The following is a 22224-nucleotide window of genomic DNA, read 5'->3' as shown; positions in this document are numbered from 1 at the left end:
AGAAGTGTAGAAACTAAGGAGCTGCCCAAGATTGGTGCTTTGCTGGGCCCTAGTGACCTAAGATTGCCATGGCTCTGTCCTCATCAGCATCCTCTGCTCTCCAACACTACAGAGCGTCAGCATTAGTGGAGAGAGGGCTAATTAGACCAGCAAGAGGCTCTGGGGAGGCTCTGGGGAGACACACAAGGAAACCACTTGAAAACCACCTGAGTAGAAGTTAATGGGCTAATGAAGAAAAGTTGATTCACATGCAAACAATTCTGGGGTCTTTAAGGAAGACCTTGAGGAATAATCTCATCAAATGTGGTGAGGAGCGGGGATAAAGAGAGGTTGGTTTGGTTAATGGGTACAAACATATAGATAGATAGAAGGAATAAGTTCTATGTTAGATAGCAGAGTAGGCCGGGCACGTGGCTCGTGCCTGTAATCCCAGCACTTTGGGAGGCTGAGGCAGGCAGATCACGTGAGCCCAGGAGTTTGAGAGCAGCCCGGGCAACATGGCGAAAACCCATCTCTATTTTAAAATAAATAAGATTTAAAAATATATGTATAGCAGAAGCTGGGCGCAGTAGCTCACGCCTATAATTCCAGCACTTTCGGAGGCCAAAGCAGGTGGATCATCTGAGGTCAGGAGTTGGAGATCAGCCCTGGCCAACATGGCGAAACCCCGTCTCTATTAAAAATACAAAAATTAGCCCGGCGTGGTGGCGCACGCCTGTAATCCCAGCAAACTCAAGAGGCTGAGGCAGAAGAATCTCTTGAACCTGGGAGGTGGAAGTTGCAGTGAGCCGAGATTGCGCCACTGCACTCCAGCCTGGGTGACAAGAGAGAAACTCCATTTAAAAAAAAAAAAAAAGCAAAGGAATAATATACACAAAGTTCAAGTTAAGGCTTCGTCTGGGGAGGAGGCAGAGAGATCAGCGGACACCAGACACAGAGTCGTTGGTGACATAATGATCTTAAGTGGATGGTCACACATGGGAGGTGATTTGACTCTTGTGTTTCACAACATACTTTAAATAGACTTTGTGTGCATCAAATATCATATAATAAATATTAATAAAGAGAGAAAAATCTTCTGTATTCCTATATCCCACAGAAACAGTGGTTAAAAATAAACCCAATCACACACTCTTACCCCCTTGGTATCCCCACACTCTCAGCCTCACCCCATCCTACCCTCAAGCACCCAGGGGAGCCTCTAATCACTGCCCTTCCACCTCCCACAGCATCTGAGGGACCCTGAAAAGCCCAGCACTGGATAAGGGATAGGCACCACCCGCCCACTCCCTTCACCCTCCACCTCTTACTGGTCTCCAGACCCTAAAGTAGACCCAAGAAGGAGCCCAGTTCCAGAAGAGAAACCAAGCCTTCCAGAATGGCAGGCAGAGGGGCTCAATTGGCGTGCAGACGTGGCTCAACTCCACAAGCCAATACGTGTCAGTCCCCAAGCAGAAACACCAGAGAAGGAGCCAGGCCCTGGCCAGACAGAGCTATGCAAACACACTTCCCGGCTACATCCCCCAAGACCAGGCAGAAGGAGGGGAATTGCGGGCGATGTCTCGCAGAACACCAGGACGCCTCCCAGGGTCTCAGGGCCTCAGGGCCGTGGGACCTGCAGGCGGAGCAGGGGCTCCCACGGCCCCCGGGAGGGAGGGGAGGGGTTCCCCTTCATCCCCTCCCTGCCCCACTTGACGCCAGTGGCTTTCCCCAGCACTCACCTCTGCAACTCCTTCAGGGAGACTGTGACCCGCAGGCCATGGCCCAGGACATAGAGCGCAGCCAGAATGTCTGCCCACTGCACCATCTCCCCCAGGGGCCCGCCCTTCAGGACCCGAGGGCTGAACACGTCCCCGGACTCCTCCGTCAGGAAGCCGATGTGGACCAGGATCTGGGTTGGTGCAACACAGAGGGTGAGCAGGGAGGAGCAGCAGCTCTCAGCCCCGCTCCCCAGGGGCACCGGCCAGGAGACCAGCTGGCAGCAGACCCTGTCTCCAGGCCGGGCCCCAGCAGGTGCTTTCTGGCACCAGAGTGACCAGATCGGGCACTGGGGACACGGGTGAACAAGATAGTCGCGTGCTTGCCCTCATGGAGCTTATGTTCCAGATTGAAGAGGTAGACAACAGTGAACACAGACAAGAGATAATTTCATGAAATGATAAGGGCTCTGAAAGAAATAAAAGGGCAATGTGACAGTCATGTAAATATCTACTGGGTGGAGGGAGGAAGAGAGGGAGGGAAGGAAGAAGGGAGGGATGAGCTAACAAAGCTCCCCAGAATATTCCCAAATTTCCAGGCCAATACCATGACTTTTCTGCCTGACATGAACCAGATGTACACAGAATGCAGGACCCCTTGGGGGCTTGTCATTCGGTCCCAACCTTGAAAAGGGCCAGGGGCCACCACCACAGACTTCTATCCTGACTCTGCCATTTCCACCCCTCGCTCCCTCTGATCAAATTCAGAAGCCCACTACAGCTTGTTTGAAGACCTATTCCATGCCCACTTGGAAGTGGGGGCCCTGAGCTTTCTCAACTCCTGCACATGAGGGGGCAGGGGCCACGCACCTGCTTCTGGTCCCTCCGGGTGGCCCCCAGCTTCTGCGCCAGGCGCTGGGCAGCCAGCGCCCACTGGGCTGTGAGCCTCTTGGTCCGCTTCTTCATGAAGATCAGGGACTCCTTCCCGCTGCCCATCAGGTCCAGGAGGTGAGACAGGTTGCTTCGGAAAACTGCCTGGAGGGGTCCAGACCTCAGTTCTCTCTGCCCCTCGACCTGTAGCCACCATCATTCCTGCTGGCCTGGGGACAGGGGCTGGCACCCTCCCATGAGGCTAGGGCCTGCTCCAGCTTCTCTCACACTTTGTAAAGGGCTCATCAGCCCCAAAACTAGGGAGTCCTGCCCTCCCCATCAACACACTCTCCCCAGCCCAGCTCTAACCACCGGCACCCAACCCTTCCAGGGAGGTAGCCAACCACAGCAGTTCCTGGGATCCCAGCCACAGCAGGGAGGCAGTGGGTGGTGATCACAGCCAGAACTCTGATGGCAGGGGACAGATGTGGCCACCACAGCAACTGTGCACCTCAAGCCCATTAATTCAACGGTAAACCTCAGATGCATCGTCTGTCAAATATGATTGCACGAAGATGGCTGGGAACTTTAAGTGCAAATAAAGCGTCTGGACACAGAAAGCCCTCAATAAGTGACAGCTGCTATTACTACTATTCTAGTCCATTAAGGGGGCACCTCCAGGCCCCCACCTGCTCTGCAAAGAGGCCCAGCTTGGTGGCATCTCAAAGAAGGCAGACAGACCCTGGCAGGCTGGCCTCCTGTCTGCCCGGCAGGGTGGGCTGGGACTCGCCCGCACACCTGGCACAGCCGCTCAGTCTCATTCCCCCAGGGCAGAGGTTTCTGCCCACTGTCCCTGAGGATGTCCAGCCATGCTGGCCCCTCACCAGCCCACCCACCTCCCAGGCCCACCTGGACTTTGGGGAGGGGCTTGGGTGCCCTCTGGGCAGCCGTCTGGTTCCTCCAGGGCAGCGGGGGGCAGAACCACTCGACCTCACTGAGGTAGATGAGGAAGGAGCATTCGGTGCCGTCCACCCCGAAGAAGGCGTAGCAGGGGTCGGAGGTCCAGCGGGCACGCATCCACTGCAGAGAGGGCCAGGTTGGGCAGGGGGCTGCGCCAGCCCCACCAACCCTCGGGGGCTCCCCTGCACATGCACCCCAGGGGCCCTGAGGTCAAGGATGGGGCCCATGCGGCCCACCCTACTGATACAACAGGGGACAGGGCAGAGAAGAGACTGAACAAGGACCTGCCCGAAGGACCCCAGAGATGGCAGGGGCAGGTTCACCAGCCCTCATGTCTGGAAAGAGGAGGGACTGGGAGAGAACGCTGGCTCAAAGGTCTGGGGCAAAGAGCCAGGAGTCCTGGCTGTCTCACTCTCCCTTTGGTCCCTGTCTCCCCACTACCAGAGCACTATTGGGCTAGAGGCCAAGGTCAGGCAGCAGCCTCCAAGGTGGCCAGGGCTGGAGCCCAGGCAGGATCCACCTGCAGTGATCCCAGATGGTCACCGAGGAAGGGGTCTGCGGCTCCACTGCCCACCCCTTAGGGCATTCAGAACCAGCGGGGCGCTGGCTTCATGGCTGTGGACAGCTCCTACAGGGGAGACTTCACGCAGCCAGCGGTGGCCCCAGAGATGGGGCAGGAAGACTCTGTGTCCAGCTCTTGGCTGGGCCAGGAAGAGCGGGGACAGGGTGTCCAGGGCCACTCCTCTGAGTCTCTGGGGGACTCTGGCTGCTGGCGGTGACACTCGGAGATTTAATCATTTGCTGTGAGAAAGCACCGACACCTGAGGGCGACTCCTCCTGGGGGATTTGGGTTGATGGGTGGAGTGGATGCACTGAGCAGAGAAGCCGTTTCCTTGAGGTTGGCCTCTGCCAGCTTGTGCCTAGGTTAGGGGCGGGGCTGGACAGAGAGGCCCTAGCTAGTGAACATCCCCGCCCCCAGCCCCAGGCCTCACCTCCACCTTCCCTGAGCAGTCAGGGAACTTGGGGTCACTGGGCGCCTCACACTGGTCCCGCCGGCCTTCTGACACTGTAGGGAGAGGTCACCTTGCTGAAGGCCTGGGTCCAAGGAGGAGCCCAGGGAGGGAGGCCTGGGTGCAGGAGGCAGCTTCCCACACAAACTGCTGCCAGACTTTCCCACCTTAAAGCTCACCAGCAGCACAACCCACGCACAAGGTCATCCTGGGCCTGGGCTGCCCGCAGCCTCCTCAGGAGGTTCAGGAGCAGTGAGGAGCTGGTGCGAACAGCTACCCAGCAGCCGCCTGGATGGGCAGACCTCATGCACCCACCGAAAGCGTACCCAGTGTTTTCTGAGGAGACAGAAATGAGGTTTGCAGCCCCCAGCTCGCTGCTCCTCACATCACAGGGACTGGAGGGGGCCGCCCGGGGACCCTTCCCCAGGTGGCCTCACTTCTGGAACTGTGGACCCCAGAGGCTGGGATTCCAGGGATCCTCTCTGTCCTCAGTGCCCTCCTGCCAGGTCGGGGGGAGTGAACCCCCAGTCCTCCTCCTGAAAGCCTAAACTGGGGCCCCGAAGACCCAGGAGAGCTGCTGTGAAGAGAAGTCAGCCACACCTCAGGTGTCCCACCCTTCCAGGGCCCGCCCAGCACCCAGTTCATTGGCTCCCTGGGGTAGAGGGCACCCTCGCCCCCTGGCACCCACCCTTGCTGTGCAGGAGCAGGCTGTGGCGCAGGATCTGGTCCACCTTCACAGCGATGTCGGAGACGTTCTGGGCAATAGCCTGGATCCGCTCCATGAGGCCGGCCCCAGGGGGCATCCTAAGTGGGAGAAGTCGGAGGTGAGCCACAGAACCGGCCAAGATGACCTTCCCAGGAGGGCCCTGCCAGTAGGCCCACGGGCAAAGCTGGCAGGCTCTGCAACGCCCCAGGCTCCCAAACCCTAACCCCAAGCAGACCAAATGGTGGGGAGTGGATCGGGTGAGAAGATGGAGCTGGCAGCCTACCCCAGTCAGTACACACGTTACAGACATCTAGGAAAGCCCATATCTGCACATGTTGGTCATGACTTCATGTGTGCCCACAACTGCACATGTGCCCACAACTGCATGTGTTATCATATCTGCAGAGAGGCCCTTACTACTGGACATCCCCGCCCCTCGGCCCCAGGCCTCACATCCACCTTCCCTGAGCAGTCAGGGAACATATCTTCATGTGCCCACAACTGTACAGGTGCCACATCTGCACATGTCCCCACATCTGCACATGTCCCCACATCTGCGCATGTCCCCACATCTGCGCACGTCCCCACATCTGCGCATGTCCCCACATATGCACATGTGCCCACATCTGCGCATGTCCCCACATCTGCGCATGTCCCCACATATGCACATGTGCCCACAACAGCACGTGTGCCCACAACTGCACACATACCCACAACTGCACACATACCCATAACTGCACACATACCCACAACTGCACATGTGATCACATTTGCATGTGTGCCCACAACTGCACGTGTGCCCACGACTGCACATGTGACCCTATCTGCACATGTGACCCTATCTGCACGTGGCAGGCATGCCTGTGCATTACTGCATGTGTGCTGAAGGGCAACACATGGGGCTGAAACAGGCAGAGGAATTCCATTCAGGAGCCTGGCTAGGTTCTGTCCAGGGACCACACAAGTGACAGAGGCCTTTTCCCAGGCACAGCCAGGCCTCTCCCAGTCTGTCTCTCTATTTCCTCCCAAGAGGCCGTATTGTGCCAAAATGAATTCCACCCACAGAAGCCTGGGAACTTGCCAGGTATTAAAACTCCGGTAAATTATCACTGGCTTCCTGAGAACAAATCCTTCCCAGGATCTTAAAGGAGGTGACTGCCACCACCACAGCCCTCCACCTCACCATCGATACCAGTGTTGCTTCTATTTTTGGAGAATTTATTTCCTGTGTTGATTACTACTCAGCTCTCAGGGACATTTATTAGCCGTCATATGTCGTACTCATCTCATTGCAAACTTCTATTGAGATGGATTCCCCTCGGCTGGCAGATCTTCTCACACAAAGATAGCCCTGGGGGTCTTTTTCCAGGAAGCTGCTTGCCTTTTTTTAAACATATTAATTCGGTTTCCTTTGATTCTCACCTCACCCCGTGGCTTTGCCGGCCCTGTTTAAGCTCCGTTTATCCCTATACAAGGTACTGGTCTTTATGGTTGCACATAACAGGAATTCAATGAAGGATTTTTCCAACCTGGGCTCCGCTCGGGTCTGCAAACCCCACCTCTCCTCATCTTCTGAGCCTGGTGAGCTGCCCACTAGAGAAGGCATAACAGAAACCCTCAATGGCCACCCGCCCTCTGCAGCCATCCTCCTCTCCCACCTCCACCTTTCCTAAAGAAAGAAAGGGCAGTAGCCCCATACACGTCAGAGGACTAGTCAGGATGACAGGTAGGGGCAAAGCAGACACAGAAGTGGAGGGGACAAAAGGCAGATGACAGGAATGGGGAATGAGCCCCTTATGTACACACATGCATACACAACACACATATGCACACACGCACACACTCACACATGCACACACACATGCACAAGGCACTCACACATGCACACACACACATGCGTGCACACATGCACGCACACATGCATGCACACACGTGCACACATGCATGCACACACACATACACATGCACACACACGTGCACACGTATACACACCCCAGTAGACACATGCACACATGCGCAAAGACACATGCACACACGCACCCACGCACACATGGACACACGCACACACATGCACACACAGACGCACACTCTTGCACACACGCATGTACACACGCACACACACACGCACACACGTACACACAATCCGGTCTGTCCTCTCACTCTTTAGTTCAGTGCCCAAGGCAAATTTTGACAAAAACAAACAAACATAAAACTCTTAAAATAAAAAATGCCACCACTTTTGTGTTAGTTTCCTTAGGCAACTGAAATAATCTCCACAAACCAGGTGGCTTAAAACCACACCCATTTCTCCTCTGGCAGCTCTGGAGGTTGGAAGGCAGACAGCAAGGCGGCAGCACGGCCAGTGCCTTCCGACTCTGCAGGAGTCTCCCCCAGGCCTCCCTCCCAACTTCCGGAGGTAGCAGCAGTCCTCAGTGTTCCTCAGTCTGTGGCTACTTCACCCCGACCTCCACCTCCGCCTTCACACGGCCTTCTCCCCTGTGTGTGTCTGTGTCCACCTTCCTCTCTTTATAAGAACACCAGCCATGGAACCGGGGCCCATCCAAATCCAGTAGCACCTCCTCTTAATTTGACTACATCTGCAAAGACCTTCTATCCAAATAAGGTTACAGTCACAGGTCCTGGGGACCAGGGCTTGGACATGGCTTTTTGGAGCACAAAGTTGAATGCACGACAGTCTTCTGTGAGATTGCAAAGAAGAAAGAGAAGAGACTTAAAAGCCACCTGCTTCGTTTGCTCAAAAAGTCTTCAGGCAGAAGGAAGTAGGAGTATTTTTCATCCGTCCAAAACGCATCAAGGTTCATTACCATTACCAGTACCACACAAGGAGACGAGAGAAGCTCAGCCCCCTATGAGCTGTGTGACCCTGGGCAGGTCACTGAGCCTCTCTGTGTTCACCAGTCTCGTCTTTTAAGAAATAAGGGCAGCTACCATCGTGAGGCCTGAATGAAGAGAGAGCTGTGAAGTGCGTGGCCAGCGGCACCTGTGCGACATCGGCACTGTTTGCATTCGTGATCAGCACTGATATTGATGTGGCTGAAGCAGCAGCCACAGGGACTTGGGTTAGACCAGGACACATCAACCTTTTCTCATTATGGCCCATCTAGGAAATTTCTTACACGTTCTTACCGCTACTATGCTTGTTTCAAGAACCAGTGTTCGCCCTTTGGGCAGTGATGTGCTCCCACCGAGAATGCCTGGGTTCACCCCAAGAAGAAACATGCTGATTTGATGTCTGCTGGGCTCTGAAATCAGTCCAGATGAAGATCGTGGAGCTGCTTTCCATGCTGACCTACAGGGGCAGGATGGACGCTCCTTTGACAGGAATGAATATTTTTTTATATACAGAGAGAGAGAGGCAGAGAGAGAAGGGCTCTTACTCTGCCACCCTGGACAGAAGCTGGAGTGCAGTGGCGAGATCACCTGCAGCCTCAACCTCCCGGGCTCAAGCGATCATCCAAAGTCAGTTTCCCAAGTTGTTGGGACCATATGGATGAGCCACCACGTCCAGCTAATTTTAAAAAAAATTTTCTGTAGAAAATATGTTGCCCAGGCCGTTCTCCAACTCCTGGGCTCAAGTGATCCTCCCGCTTCGTTCTCTGAAAGTGCTGGGATTACAGGTGTGAGCCACCATACCCGGCCTGGAATGAATATTTCAAGGACAGAGTGCAGAGGCAGGGAAACCTCCACTGTTGCAGGGTCAGGGTTGGAGACCAGCAAGGGCAGCTAAGGCCGGGCTCTAGGGCTCCCATCATGACAGGAGGCACGCAAGGTGGAGAAAAACTGGGCGCCTGTCCTACCTTCTAACCAGAGACCCCAGGGCACAAACAACCTATGTCAAGACAAGCCGGGGGTCCTGCCAGGTCAACTAGAGACTTTGGAACGGACCTCAACCCATTTCAGCCCCTCCTGGAGGCACCTCTCCTTGGAGCAAGGCTCCTCTCCATCTGTGCTGCAAGAGCCAGATCACTTTCTGAATCTCCTGCCCCGCTGTGGTGTGGTTGTGAGTGGCCAGCCTGAAACCCCGAACGGAGTCCTGAGTCCTCGAGGACAGAGACTCAGTTTTCCTGTGTGGAGCCGGGCACTGCCCAGTGTGGGCCCCGTGCTCAGGGCTCCATCACTGTAGGCTGAAGAGTGTCTCCAAAATTCATGCCCAGCTGGAACTTCAGAATGTGGCCTTATGTGAGGGATAAAAGACTACACATAGTGTGCAGTGTATACTGCTCAGGTGATGGGTGCACCAAAATCTCACAAATCATCACTAAAGAACTTACTCATGTAACCAAATACCACCTGTTCCCCAATAACCTATGGACATAAAAAATTTTTGTAAAAATGAAGTTACTGCTATGTGCAATGACATAGATGAATCTCAGAGTCACAATGCTGAGCATGATAAGCCAAATAAAAAAGATTATGGGCTGGGCACAGTGGCTCACGCCTGTAATCCCACTCGGAGGCCGAGGCAGGCAGATCACCTGAGGTCAGGAGTTTGAGACCAGCCTGGCCAACATGGTGAAACCCCGTCTCTACTAAAAATACAAAAACAAAAAATTAGCCGGGTGTGATGGTGTGTCCCTGTAATTCCAGCTACTCAAGAGGCTGAGGCAGGAGAATCACTTGAACCCAGGAGGCGGAGGTTGCAGTGAGCCGAGATCGTGTCACTGCACTCCAGCCTGGTGACAGAGCAAGACTTTGTCTAAAAAAAAATAATAAAATAAAAAAGATAACGTACTCTGTGACTCCATTTATATGATGTTCAAGAACAGGCAAAAGTAATGCTGATAGAAGCCAGGGTAGAAATTAGGTTTAGGGGCTAAGAATGACTTCCGTTGAAGGAACACAGGAAATATTGTGTACTAGAAATATTCTATGTAACCTAATCTCAGTATCTGTCTATATGTAAAACTCCATCAAGTTCTACCTTTAATATTAGTGTACTTGGCCGAGCGCGATGGCTCAAGCCTGTAATCCCAGCACTTTGGGAGGCTGAGACGGGCAGATCACGAGGTCAGGAGATCGAGACCATCCTGGCTAACACGGTGAAACCCCGTCTCTACTAAAAAATACAAAAAACTAGCCGGGCGAGGTGGCGGGTGCCTGTGGTCCCAGCTACTCGGGAGGCTGAGACAGGAGAATGGTGTGAACCCGGAGGCGGAGCTTGCAGTGAGCCCAGATGGCGCCACTGCACTCCAGCCTGGGCGACAGAGCGAGACTCCGTCTCAAAAAAAAAAAAAAAAAAAAAAAAAGCAAGCAAGCAAGCAAGCAAGCAAGAGGTCTTACTTGGGAATAGGGTCTTTGCAGATGTAATTAGTTCAGGTGAGTTCATATCGGATCAGGCTGGCCCTAAGTCCAATGACTGGGGTCTTTCTAAGAAGGCCACGTGCAGACACCCAGGGGAGAAGGCCATGTGACGAAGGAGGCAGAGAGTGGAGTGATGCATCTGCAGGACAAAGAAGGCCAGGCACTGCCAGCGTCCACCAGGAGCAGCCAGGAAGGGGCAGGAAGGGGTCTCCCCTTGAGCTTTGGAAGGAATACAGCCCTGCCGACACCCTAATTTCAGACTTCTGTCTCCAGAACTGGGAAAGAGTAAATTTCTGTTGGTTTAAGGCATCTGGTTTGTGGTCATTTTTTATGGCAACCCTAGGAAACTACGATAATCACCATCTGCAGAATTGAGGGGAAATGGTTTTTAATCCATCACAAAAGAGAGTCCAGGCCCAGGCCCAGAGGCTTACGCCTGTAGTCCCAGTACTTTGGCAGGGCAAGGCAGGAGGATCACTTGAACCCAGGAGTTCGAGACCAGCCTGAGCAACAGAGTGATATACTATCTCTATAAATAATTTTAAAAATTAGCTGGGCATGGTGGTGTGCGCCTGTGGTCCCAGCTACTCAGATTGAGGCAGGAGGATCGTTTGAGCCCATGAGGTCAAGGCTGCAGCGAGCTGTGATCGCACCGCTGCACACCAGCCTGGGTGACAGAACAAGACTTTGTTAAAATAAAAAAAAAAGAGAGAGAGAGAGCCTAGGTTCTCCTGGATGCTCCTGCTGTCAGGAAGTTCTTTTTGCCAACCATGTCCCTATTGCTGAAGGCCAAGCTTTAATTCACCTGCCGCTCTCATAGGAAAGAAAGAAATCAAGGGATGCCCTTGAGTTTCAAGCCCTGGGTCAGTGACTCTCCACATTATCCAGAGATGTATTGGAAAGAGTGAAACCCCGGAAGTCAGACATCCTGGGTTCAAATCCTTGCTGCATTTCACATTTGTGTGGCCTTAGGCAAGTTACTTAACCTCTCTGAACTCAGGCTTTAACTCCTGTGAAATCTGAGTAACAGAGTTATTGTGAGGATTAGCTGTGAGGCCAAATGTAAAGTACTCAGCATACAGGAGATGCTCAATACATGCTTGATATGCTTTTGCTCCCCAGGGACAGCAGCCATCCCATTCCTGAGAGGAAGCATCATACGCCCAAATACAAAGCAAAGCACTTTACTTTCTGGGGGATTCAGCAATTTTCCTACGACAAGCGTGTCTGCGTAAAACCTATCGCCAGCACAGGCTTTAAATAGTGCAGATGGCATCTGTCTGATTTAACAAGTTCAACTTGTTCAAAACAGAATTACTTGGCATCACTATTATTATACTGGACTTAGCATTTGCACAGCCCTTTCTATTTTCAAATCATACACGATGAGGCTTCTCTCCCTGAGAGGTTTTTCTAAAAGTGACAACAAAAGTAGATGTCATAAAGCCTCAAACCACAACAGATCTATGGCCTGGGAAATGCCTGGTTGGAAAAGAAAAAGAGGGGCTGGACTGGGAGGACGGTGGCCAATGGCCTTCAGCCAATGTGGTCTGGGGAACCCAGGGACTTGGTGTTGTCACCGTGTAGGGAATCCAGGGCCTTGGTGTTGTCACCGTGTGGGGAACCCAGGGCCTTGGTGTTGTCACCGTGTGGGGAACCCAGGGCCTTGGTGTTGTCACCGTGTGGGGAACCCAGGGCCTTGGTGTTGTCACCATGGGGTAGGCAGCACAAGCACTGACTTCTCCACCAGGGCCAGGAGGTACAGGCCAGGGCCCACGTTGATTTTAGGGACCCTCGAAATGTTTGAATTTCTTTAAAAATCGGGGGGGCAAAAAAACCCTTGTAGATCAAAAAAAACATTTTAATATGTGATTTTCATATATTATAAAATACAATTTTTGCACTGGGTTAAACGATGTTCCCCCCTCCTTCAAATTCATATGTTGCAGCCCTATCCCCCATATTGGAGTGACCAATATGACTGGTGTTTTTATCAAAAGGGGAAATTTGGTCTGAAACTCACATACAGAGAGAACACCATGTGAAGACTCGAATTGTGCTCCCATCAGTCAAGGAACAACCAGAAGCCAGGAGCAGGGCCTGGAACAGATCCTTCCCTAGCACTGCCTGCTGATGCCTTGATCTCAGACTTCCGGCCTCCAGAGCAGTGAGACAATCAATTTTTATTGTTTAATCCAGTGGTCTCCAACATTTTTAGTACCCAGGACCAGTTTCTTGGAAGACAATTTTTCCATAGACCCAGGGAGAGGGGCAGTGGGGGTGGTTTCAGGATGATTCAAGTGCATTACATTGATTGTGCATTTTATTTCTATTATTATGAAATAATTATACAACTCACCACCATGTAGAATCAGTGGGAACCCTGAGCTCATTTTCCTGCAACTAGATGGTCCCATTTGGGGGTGATGGGAGACTATGACAGATAATCAGGCATTAGATTTTCATCAGAAGCAGGCAACCTAGATCCCTCACATGGATGGTTCACAATAGGGTTTTCAAGCCTATGAGAATCTAATCTCACCGCTGATCTGACAGGAGGCGGAGCTCAAGCGGTAATGGGAGTGATGAGGAGCGGCTGTAAATATGGATGAAGCCTCACTTGCTTGCCTGCTGCCCACTTCCTGCTGTGCAGCCAGGTTCCTAACAGGCCATGGAGCAGTACCAGTCTATGCCAGGGTGTTAGGGACAGGTGGTTTAATACAATCAGTTTGTGCTTCTTTGTTACAGCAGCCCTAGGAAACCAATGCCATTTAAAATCTTTTTTTTTTTTTTTTTTTGAGACAGAGTCTCACTCTGTCGCCCAGGCTGGAGTGCACTATCACAATATCAGCTGACTGCAATCTCCACCTCCCCGGTTCAAGGAATTCCCTGTCTCAGCCTCCTGAGTAGCTGGGATTATAGGTGCCCACCACTGTGCCCAACTAATTTTTGTATTTTTAGTAGAGATGGGGTTTCACCTTCTTGGCCAGGCTGGTCTTGAACTCCTGACCTCATGATCCACCTGCCTCGGCCTCCCAAAGTGCTGGGATTACAGGCATGAGCCACCGTGCCCAGCCTAAAATCTTTTCTATGGACGTCATAAGGCCGCCCAGGGAGGCAAGACTTCTTTTAGACTTTTAGGAGGACACAAGAAAACCATTCCACTAACAATAATGACAGTTACATAGCCAACAGGTATTGAGCACTCACTTGTCCAGCTCTTTCTATACTCTGATCTTGTCTAATGCCCATGACAACATCCTGGTCCCTCTTAATGCCCCCATCGGACAGATCAGGAAGGAAACCAAGGCACAGCAAGGCTGAGTGACTTGCTTAGGGTCGCACAGTTATTAAATGAGAAAATCAGTCCAACCAAGCAGCCTAGCCCCAAAGCTCACCCCGCCCAGCACAGAAGGCTGCTGAACAGGCAACATGGCTGGAGAGGGACAGCTGGAGACAACGTTCCTGGTGGAGAACAGGGAGCCAGGTGGCCCTAATGAATGCCTGGACACAACTGCAGTGCCTACAAGCTTACAAGGGGCCTCCAGGCCTTGGTCTTCAGCAAAGGAAGCAGCCTAGAGCCACAAATGGAACACTGTCTTCAATCAATCGGAAAAGGCTGCCCTGAGACACGCTGGGTTGCCGGAAGAAAATCCATTTTCCACCTCTTACACCCCAGGAAGGTGGTGCCAACAGGGGGGCTCTGAGACAGGCAGGAATGCACCATTTCACCTGGAAGGGGTCCATGCACAGGGTGGGGGCAGGACATCAGGATCAAGGCCAAAACTGAGCAAAAGGCCCTGCAGGAGGCGAGGCTGAAGCTGCTCTGGCAGAAGGAGTTTCCCAGGCAACAACCACCCTAACCCTGTAGAATCCATGACCAGGGTACGAACCTTGAATTCTATCTACCCCGGCAGGGGGGACAGGGGACAATCCACTGGGCCTTACTCCCACCACCAAGTGCACCCAGTCTTTCTCCAGCTGGTGCAGATGCCCCTGAGCCCTTTGGTCCTGCTTATAGTACATTTTCCTTTCTTTTCTTTTATGCCTTCGTTACACGCATTTTAAGAGAGGAAGGCTGTTAACCCAGGTGAGCTTGAACCAGCGGCTTCCGGCAGAGCAGCATGAACGTGAACAGTGAAGACCTGGCCTGTGAGAGTCAGGGAGAGGGGAGGCTGGAGAGCTCAGGAGCGGTGTCCCCAGAGGAGGTCCCATCATCCACGTGCATACACACATATTTACCACGTGCCTGCTCGGTGCTGGGCTCTAGGCACAGAGGAACCAAACAGATGAACCAAACGCAGGCCCAGCCTCAAGGACACCCTGAGGGGGGTTATCAGGGAGAGGGGGCAGAGGGGAGAGCAATCTAGGGTGTGTCTGTGTGGGGTGACCCTGGGGCGCATCACAGGGTATCACTGAGCCACTCAAGGGCAAGAGGGAAGAACACGCAGGTACCCAAGAACCCATACTGTGCGTGCAGTAACAGGTGAGCTGGGCAGCTCCAGGATGTCCACACCCACACATCCGAAAGAAGGGCCTGCCCTGGATCCGCTCCCGGGAGCTCACCCCTCAGCCCTTGGAGTGCCCCCTGATAAAAGTGTCCCTGTTTATGTGGGGCCTTGGGCCACCCCCGACAGTCTGTGCTTCCTTGTGACTGACGGTGGGGGCCTTGGGCCACGCCACCTCAGCTTGACCTCTGGAAGGGCCAGAGACTGAGATCAGCCCCTGAGTGGTCAGTCATGCCTCTGAGACTGAGCCCCCATAACATCGCTGGACACCAAGGCTGGCAACACCCACGCGTGTTGTCCCATATCATAGCTGGGAGAGCAAGCGTTGTCATAGCTCCACTGGGAAAGGGACACCGGTACTCCATGCAGATCTCCAGGGCCCTGCCCCGTCCGTGCGCCGCTCCCCTTGGCTGATTTTCATCCATATCCTTTCACAGGAATAAGCTGTCACTGTGAGGATCATGGCTGTGCTGAGTTCTGAGTCCTCCTAGCAAATCACTGGACCTCAGGCTGGCCTTGGGGACCCCAGATGTTCTGTGCCAGTGCCCTGCATCTGGAGCCCTAGGACCAAACTAAGGTCACCTTCTGTTCTCCACACAGGGTCTGCCAGTTTCCTTCTTGCCCGGCACTTGGGGCTTCACTGGGGGGCAAAGGCCACTGGCCCATCACAGTCCTGGAGCTTCCTTCTAAAGGCTTCCTACCTGGTCAAGCATGGTGGCTCACACCTGTAATCCCAGCACTTTGGGAGGCTGGGGCAGGTGGATCATCTGAGGTCAGGTGTTCGAGACCAGCCTGGCCAATATGGTGAAACCCGATCTCCCCTAAAAATACAGAAATTAGCCAGGTGTGGTGGCACATGCCTGTGGTCCCAGCTACTCTGGAGGCTGAGGTGGGAGGATTGCTTGAGCCCAGAAGGTTGAGACTTCAGTGAGCCGTGATTGAGCCACTGCACTCCAGGCTGGGCAACAGAGCAAGACACCGTCTCAAAAAGAGACTTCCCACCTCCTGGCCCTGATACCACACCTGCCTTGCTGTGCTGGCTTTTTCTTATTCAGTGGGGTCAGGGGACACACTCCAGGAAGCCTCCTGCCCTCCTCAAGGCCTATCAGGGCCACAGAGGGCTTAGAAGAGGAACAACCTGTGTTCGAAGCACCGAGAACTTTGGAGCCAGCCAGGCCACCAGGCTGGCCCTGTGCTGCATGTCCTGGACCCACGAGCCTCTCTGAGCCTCGGCTCCCTTGTCTGTCAAAGGGAGCCCTGGGAGAGCTATGCGAAGGAGTAAGCAATAGAAGGCGCTTGTCTTGCCTGCTGCTATGAACCATGTCTGTGTCCCCACAAAATTTCTATGTTGAAATCCTAATCCCCAGGGCCAGGCGCAGTGGCTCACACCTGTAATCTCGGCACTTTGGGAGGCCGAGGTGGGCAGATTGCCTGAGCTCAGGAGTTTGAGACCACCCTGGGAAACATGGTAAAACACCGATTCTACTAAAAATACAAAAAATTAGCTAGGGGTGGTTGCAGGTGCCTGTAATCCTAGCTACTCCGGAGGCTGAGGCAGGAGCATCGCTTGAACCCAGAAGGCGGAGGTTGCAGTGAGCTGAGATTTACCACTGCACTCCAGCCTGGGTGACAGAGGGAGACCCTGTCTCCAGAAAAGGAAGGAAGGAAGGAAGGAAGGAAGGAAGGAAGGAAGGAAGGAAGGAAGGAAGGAAGGAAAGAGGGAAAGAGGGAAGGAGGGAAGGAGGGAAGGAGGGAGAGAGGGAGGGAGGGAGGGAGGAGGGATAGAAGGAAGGAAGGAAGGAAGGAAGGAAGGAAGGAAGGAAGGAAGGAAGGAAGGAAGGAAGGAAGGAAGGAGGGAAGGAAGGAAGGAAGGAAGGAGGGAAGGAGGGAAGGAGGGAAGGAGGGAAGGAGGGAAGGAGGGAGAGAGGGAGGGAGGGAGGGAGGGAGGGAGGGAGGAGGGATAGAAGGAAGGAAGGAAGGAAGGAAGGAAGGAAGGAAGGAAGGAAGGAAGCAAGGAAGGAAGGAAGGAAGGAAGCAAGGAAGGAAGGAAGGAAGGAAGGAAGGAAGGAAGGAAGGAAGGAATCCTAACCCACAGCACAGCCAATAAGAGGGGAGAGAAGGTCTCTGGTCCCACCCTGCCTTCAACAGAAAAGCTGGAGACATTCATCACGATCAGGAAGCCCTCAGGGCCAACAGGACATACTTGCAGCCTGAAGGATCCCACCTCCCTCCCAGCCCGGCAGGGACTGCACTGGGAACTTGGGACTTTTTGACATCCCATCCCCAGTAAACGTGGCTGTCACGTGGTTGGTCCAGCTCTCAGCACCGCGGGGCTGTGCCAACTGCACAGGCCTGGCTCAGACCTAGACGGGATCCTCCTCACCAAGCTGCTGGTGACATTCAAAGTTCAGAAGTGCCCAATAGAGGGTGGCTGTTATTATTATTTACTATTGTCATTAATTATCATCATTAATTATTATGATGATTAATAATTATTACTTCAGCTAGCTCTGCAGCAAAGTCCGTTGGAATCCAGAACATGCCCCTGGGGGTCGAGGGCTGCCCTTGGGTGGCACTGGCTGAAAGAGGCCCCTGACCTGCCAACCACACGCCTCTATCCCAGTGAAGGTACCCATGGTGGCCCGAGACAGCTTCTGAGACCAGAGGGGTTTGCAGACAGCTCTGGGCGGGGATGGGGAGAGGGAACGGTGACTTCCCAGGCTATCAGGTGTGTTCCCTGAGAGCTCTCCCCTCCCTGCCTGCTGGAGCCGCCCCTTGGTGGGCCCAAACCCATCACAGTGACCTCCCGTGGGCTCAGTCACCTCCCATGGGCACTGTGACCTCAAGAGCCTGCCTGGGTCCCAAGGTCCCAGGACGTCTGACAGATACAGCGGCTTTCCCAAGGTCAGACGGCAAACTCCCAGGACTGATACTGCCCTGCACCAGCCTTGCATCTCCTCACTGCATCTGCAAAACAGCTCAATGCACCTGGCATGGGAGACCTGGGCCTCAGTATATTCTCTGCACACCCACTAAGCCCCAGGCATTCCACCAAAACCATCGTTTCTTACTCGGAAAGTGAAAGAATGCCAAGCGAGGCCTCTGGTCACTGTCCACCCTTCTTCCCAAGGCCGACCCCGTGCAGCCAGCCTCCAGGCACTGCCCCAGGGGACCAAAGAGGCAGCCAACACTGCAGGCCACATGCCAGACCCAGATGCTCTGTTCCCTCCACCACCTGAGGCCTAGGGCAACAGGCTGGGGCCAGCGGGGAACTCTGGCTCCGCAGGTGGCCAGTGGCAGGTCACTATTTCCTCGCAGGCCCCAATCCTCAACTCCCTTCAGGCTGGTCCCCCAAAGAGGCCCCTGAGACTCAGCCCCTTCCTCCCGGCCCCACAAGGTTACCACTGATTCTGGTCCAGTCTGCTTACCCTGAGAACGAGCTCTCCAGGCCACCTCCGGAAGGAGGTTTAATTCTGACTTCCTCTCCTGATTTATGAGAGTTGCATTCAATTAACGGGGGTATTGATCTCCCCGCTGCTGACTAGGGTGCTTGCTGGGGCTGTTATTTTACTATGAAACTGATCACTTTCCTTTTTAAAACACAGAGACTCACGTACACAGGTGCCTACAGACACGCATACCGGGAGACCTGAGTGCACACGGCTGGAAACATGAGCGCCGGAGCCAGGGAGACGGATCCTCTCTGTCGCCGTGTCTCTGTGTCCGCCTCTGTCTCTTTCACACACACCACACGGGACGTGGAGCCCCCACCCCAGCATCCAGCCTGGCTTGCATTTGCACTGCTTTCTTCTGCTTCAGCTCTTCCTTGGCCCCATCCAGAGCCCCCCCGAGGCTGGGGAGGCCCCTCCCCAAGTGAGAGCAGAGAGGACTCCGCTGTCCTAAACAAAAAATGAATACATAAATACACCCATGCACACATGCACTCCCCCTGTTAAAAGGACAGAGCTGGGGTTGGGCTGCGTGCGGTGTCATTACCACCTGCCTGGGGAAGCAAAGCCTGAGATCACTGTGTTCCAGGGACAGTGGCAGAACCAGCAGGAGGAGCCACAGGGACATGGGGCCAGGCACAGTGCGGCCACTGGAAGGACCTGGGCTCTTACCTGAGTGAGCTGGGGGCCATGAGGGAGCTGGGAGTAGAGGAGGGACCTGGTCTTATTGATGACTTAGAAAGACCCCACTGGGCCAGACATGGTGGCTCACACCTGTAATCCCAGCACTTTGGGAGGCCAAGGCAGGCAGATCACATGAGATCAGGAGTTCGAGACCAGCCTGGGCAATATGGCGAAATCCCATCTCTACTACAAATACAAAAAAATTAGCCAAGCGTGGTGGTGCACACCTGTAATCCCAGCTACTTGGGAGGCTGAGGCGGGAGAATTGCTTGAACCCTGGAGGCAGAGGGTACAGTGAGTCTAGATCGTGCCACTGCACCCCAGCCTGGGCAACAGAGCAAGATTCTGTTAAAAAAAAGAAAAAAAGAAAAGAAAAAAGAAAGAAAGGAACTAAGGGAGGGAGAGAGGGAAAGAAAGATCCCGGTGGCTGCTGAGTTGGGAATAGCTGGTTGGGGTCAGTTGGCGGGGTGAGAAGAGGTGGGCTTCTACGGTGTATTCTGAAGGTGGGAGAATTTGCTGAGGGACAGGGTGAGTGTATGGGAGAGAAGAGTCAGGAGTGACTGTAAGGTCAGCATCCAAGCCATGGCAATAATGGTGCTGATACAGCCTGAGATGGGGGCTGGGGGAGAAGGGGGTCTTGGGTGTAACCAGGAGACCCCAAGTCTGAGCATTCCCAGGACACCCAGGTGGGTCGGCAGGTGCCTATTCTGAGAGCAGCGGCATCAGCCCCAGCTTAAGATACAAACTGAGGAGTCTAGAGGACAAAGGTGGGTTTTTTTGTTTGTTTGTTTGTTTTGTTTTGCGAGACAGACTCTCACTCTGTCACCCAGGCTGGAGTGCAATGGTGCGATCTTGGCTCACTGCAGCCTCTGCCTCTCGGCTTCAAGCGATTCTCCTGCCTCAGCCTCCTGAGTAGCTGGGATTACAGGCATCTGCCACCACGCCTGGCTAATTTTGTATTTTTAGTAGAGACAGGGTTTCTCCATGTTGTTCAGGCTGGTCTTGAACTTCCGACCTCAGGTGATCCGCCCACCTCGGCCTCCCAAAGTGCTGGGATTACAGGCATGAGCCACCACACCTGGCCTGAAGGTGGTTTTTAGAGCCATCAAAGTTCAGGGTTCAAGCCCACCACTGCCCCTCACTCACCAGGTCCTCCAGCCACAGTGCTCCCAGGTAGCCCCTCCTCCCTGGTCTGCCTCCCTCGGGCTCAGCCACGTCTGGGTCTGCAGGGTCATCTGCTCCTTCCCTCTGTCCAGAGCACTGGCTGTCTCCCCAGTCAAAATGTCCCTCCTTCAAGACTATCCCAAACTCCCCCTGTGCTATGGGGACTTGGTGATTCTAAGCCTCCCACAGCGTGGCTGGGTCACCCCCTTCTCTAGACCCTAACAGTACAAGGAAAGGAAAGGAGACAAGCTATTCTTCTGAGTGCCGAGCACAGGGCCCAGGCCTCCCATCAGCATCATCTCTAACACACTTGAAGAACCTGAGGCTCGCAGAGCCCAAGGCCGCCCAAGTCTGCGCCACTCCCAGCAGCCACTGGCCAGGCTGGGCACCGGGCATGCAGTGGAATTCCATCTCTTTTGTGCCCTCCACTTGCTCTCAAATCTCCAGCCCAGACTCTGCACACACTAGTCATTCAACAAATACAGACTGATCTTCTCAATCCAGACAGCCTCAAATTTCGGTGGTTTTATGGCCTTATGGAAAATTCAAAGATCATTACTATTTGGCTTTAGGACACATAATACGATGCCATTTGCAGCAAATCTGCCTCCCTAATTATGTTTTCCTAGGCTAAAATCACAAATTTACTTTCCCTGAGGACACACCAGCCACGAGTGGAAGGCGGCAGCCCAGAAGCTTCCAAAAGGGCTGAGGAAGAACAGTGGAGGTGTTTTTTTAAGCCACAGGAAATTTCTAAGTGGGGAATCCAAGTGCAGGCACCTGAGAGTTTTCTGGAAGCGCAGCAGCAGGCACTCCTGCAGGATTCTTGCCGGTCTAGCTGCAGGTTGGTTAACCTGGAGTCAGGTTCACGGGGGGAGGGAGCAAGAGTGTTGTGCACAGGGGCGTGTGAGCAGGTGGCTTTCACAGGCCCTCGACACACCCACCATTTCTCTCCCTGAAACCAGCAACTGCAGTGTCCCTGAAATTGATGGCTCTGCCTGTGGGTGTGATGGGGTCTGCCCACATGGACGGTTGCGATTTCCCAGGAGGGAGCTGGGAGGTGGCACGTGTTCCCCCTTCCCCAACAAGTTCCCGCCTTCCCCAGGAGGAGACAAAGGGCAGGGCAGGGGAGGGAGGCACAGGCCAGGACCGGAAAAAATCAGAGAACCACCGGATGTGTCAGCAGTACCACCTCTAGCCAAAGAAGGCAGATCTGGAGTCAGGTCCACTGGACCCTCAGCTCTGCTGCCCGCAGCGATATCCTCAACAGAGATCAACAAGGGCTGCTCCTGACCTGGCGAACAGGCCTGCGGACAAAAGCTGCGTCAGAGGCACAGCTGGGGGCAGACAAGAAAGCAGAAAGAATGAAAGAGGGGCAAAGGACTGGATCCAAGGGAGAAAGATGGAGCTGGATCCGAGGGCACACAGACAGTGTCAGAGAAGAGGGATCTGTGCACACAGAGAGGAATAGAATATGGCCTCATGCCTCAGGGGAATTTCCAAGGAAGCTGAGATCCCCTTGCCAGCACTCCTCATCTCTACCACAGCCTCGCTGCTTCCCCTCCTGCCACCCTGTTAATCCAATTTTCACTCAGCAGTCAGAATGATCTTTCTAAAAAATACATCCAGTAGGCCAGGCGCGGTGGCTCACACCTATAATCCCAGAACTTTGGGAGGCCGAGACGGTGGATCACCTGAGTTCAGGAGTTCAAGACCAACCTAGGCAATAGGGCAAAACCCCATCTCTACTAAAAATACAACAATTAGGCCGGGCGCAGTGGCTCACACTTGTAATCTCAGCACTTCCGGAAGCCGAGGCAGGTGGATCACGAGGTCAGGAGATCAAGACCATCT

General features: G+C 53.8%; 1 protein-coding gene across 7 annotated transcripts in view; it reads right to left on the bottom strand.

Annotated features, from left to right (window-relative positions):
* Positions 1-22224, bottom strand: part of MGAT5B (alpha-1,6-mannosylglycoprotein 6-beta-N-acetylglucosaminyltransferase B) — an 80617-nt gene that overhangs the window by 41643 nt on the left and 16750 nt on the right. For 6 of the 7 annotated variants that reach the window (XM_077968851.1, XM_077968850.1, XM_077968852.1 and 3 more), the window contains 5 exon segments: positions 5226-5341; positions 4520-4593; positions 3477-3647; positions 2568-2732; positions 1722-1891 (listed from right to left, as the gene is read on the bottom strand). In XM_077968851.1, the coding sequence (XP_077824977.1) occupies positions 1722-1891; positions 2568-2732; positions 3477-3647; positions 4520-4593; positions 5226-5341 (696 nt within the window). 7 annotated transcript variants of the gene reach the window in all.

Source organism: Macaca mulatta, chromosome 16, assembly GCF_049350105.2.
Source record: "Macaca mulatta isolate MMU2019108-1 chromosome 16, T2T-MMU8v2.0, whole genome shotgun sequence".
Classification (NCBI taxonomy): domain Eukaryota; kingdom Metazoa; phylum Chordata; class Mammalia; order Primates; family Cercopithecidae; genus Macaca; species Macaca mulatta.
The sequence above is the reverse complement of the archived record's forward strand: the minus strand, read 5'-3'. Positions and strand labels throughout refer to the sequence as shown.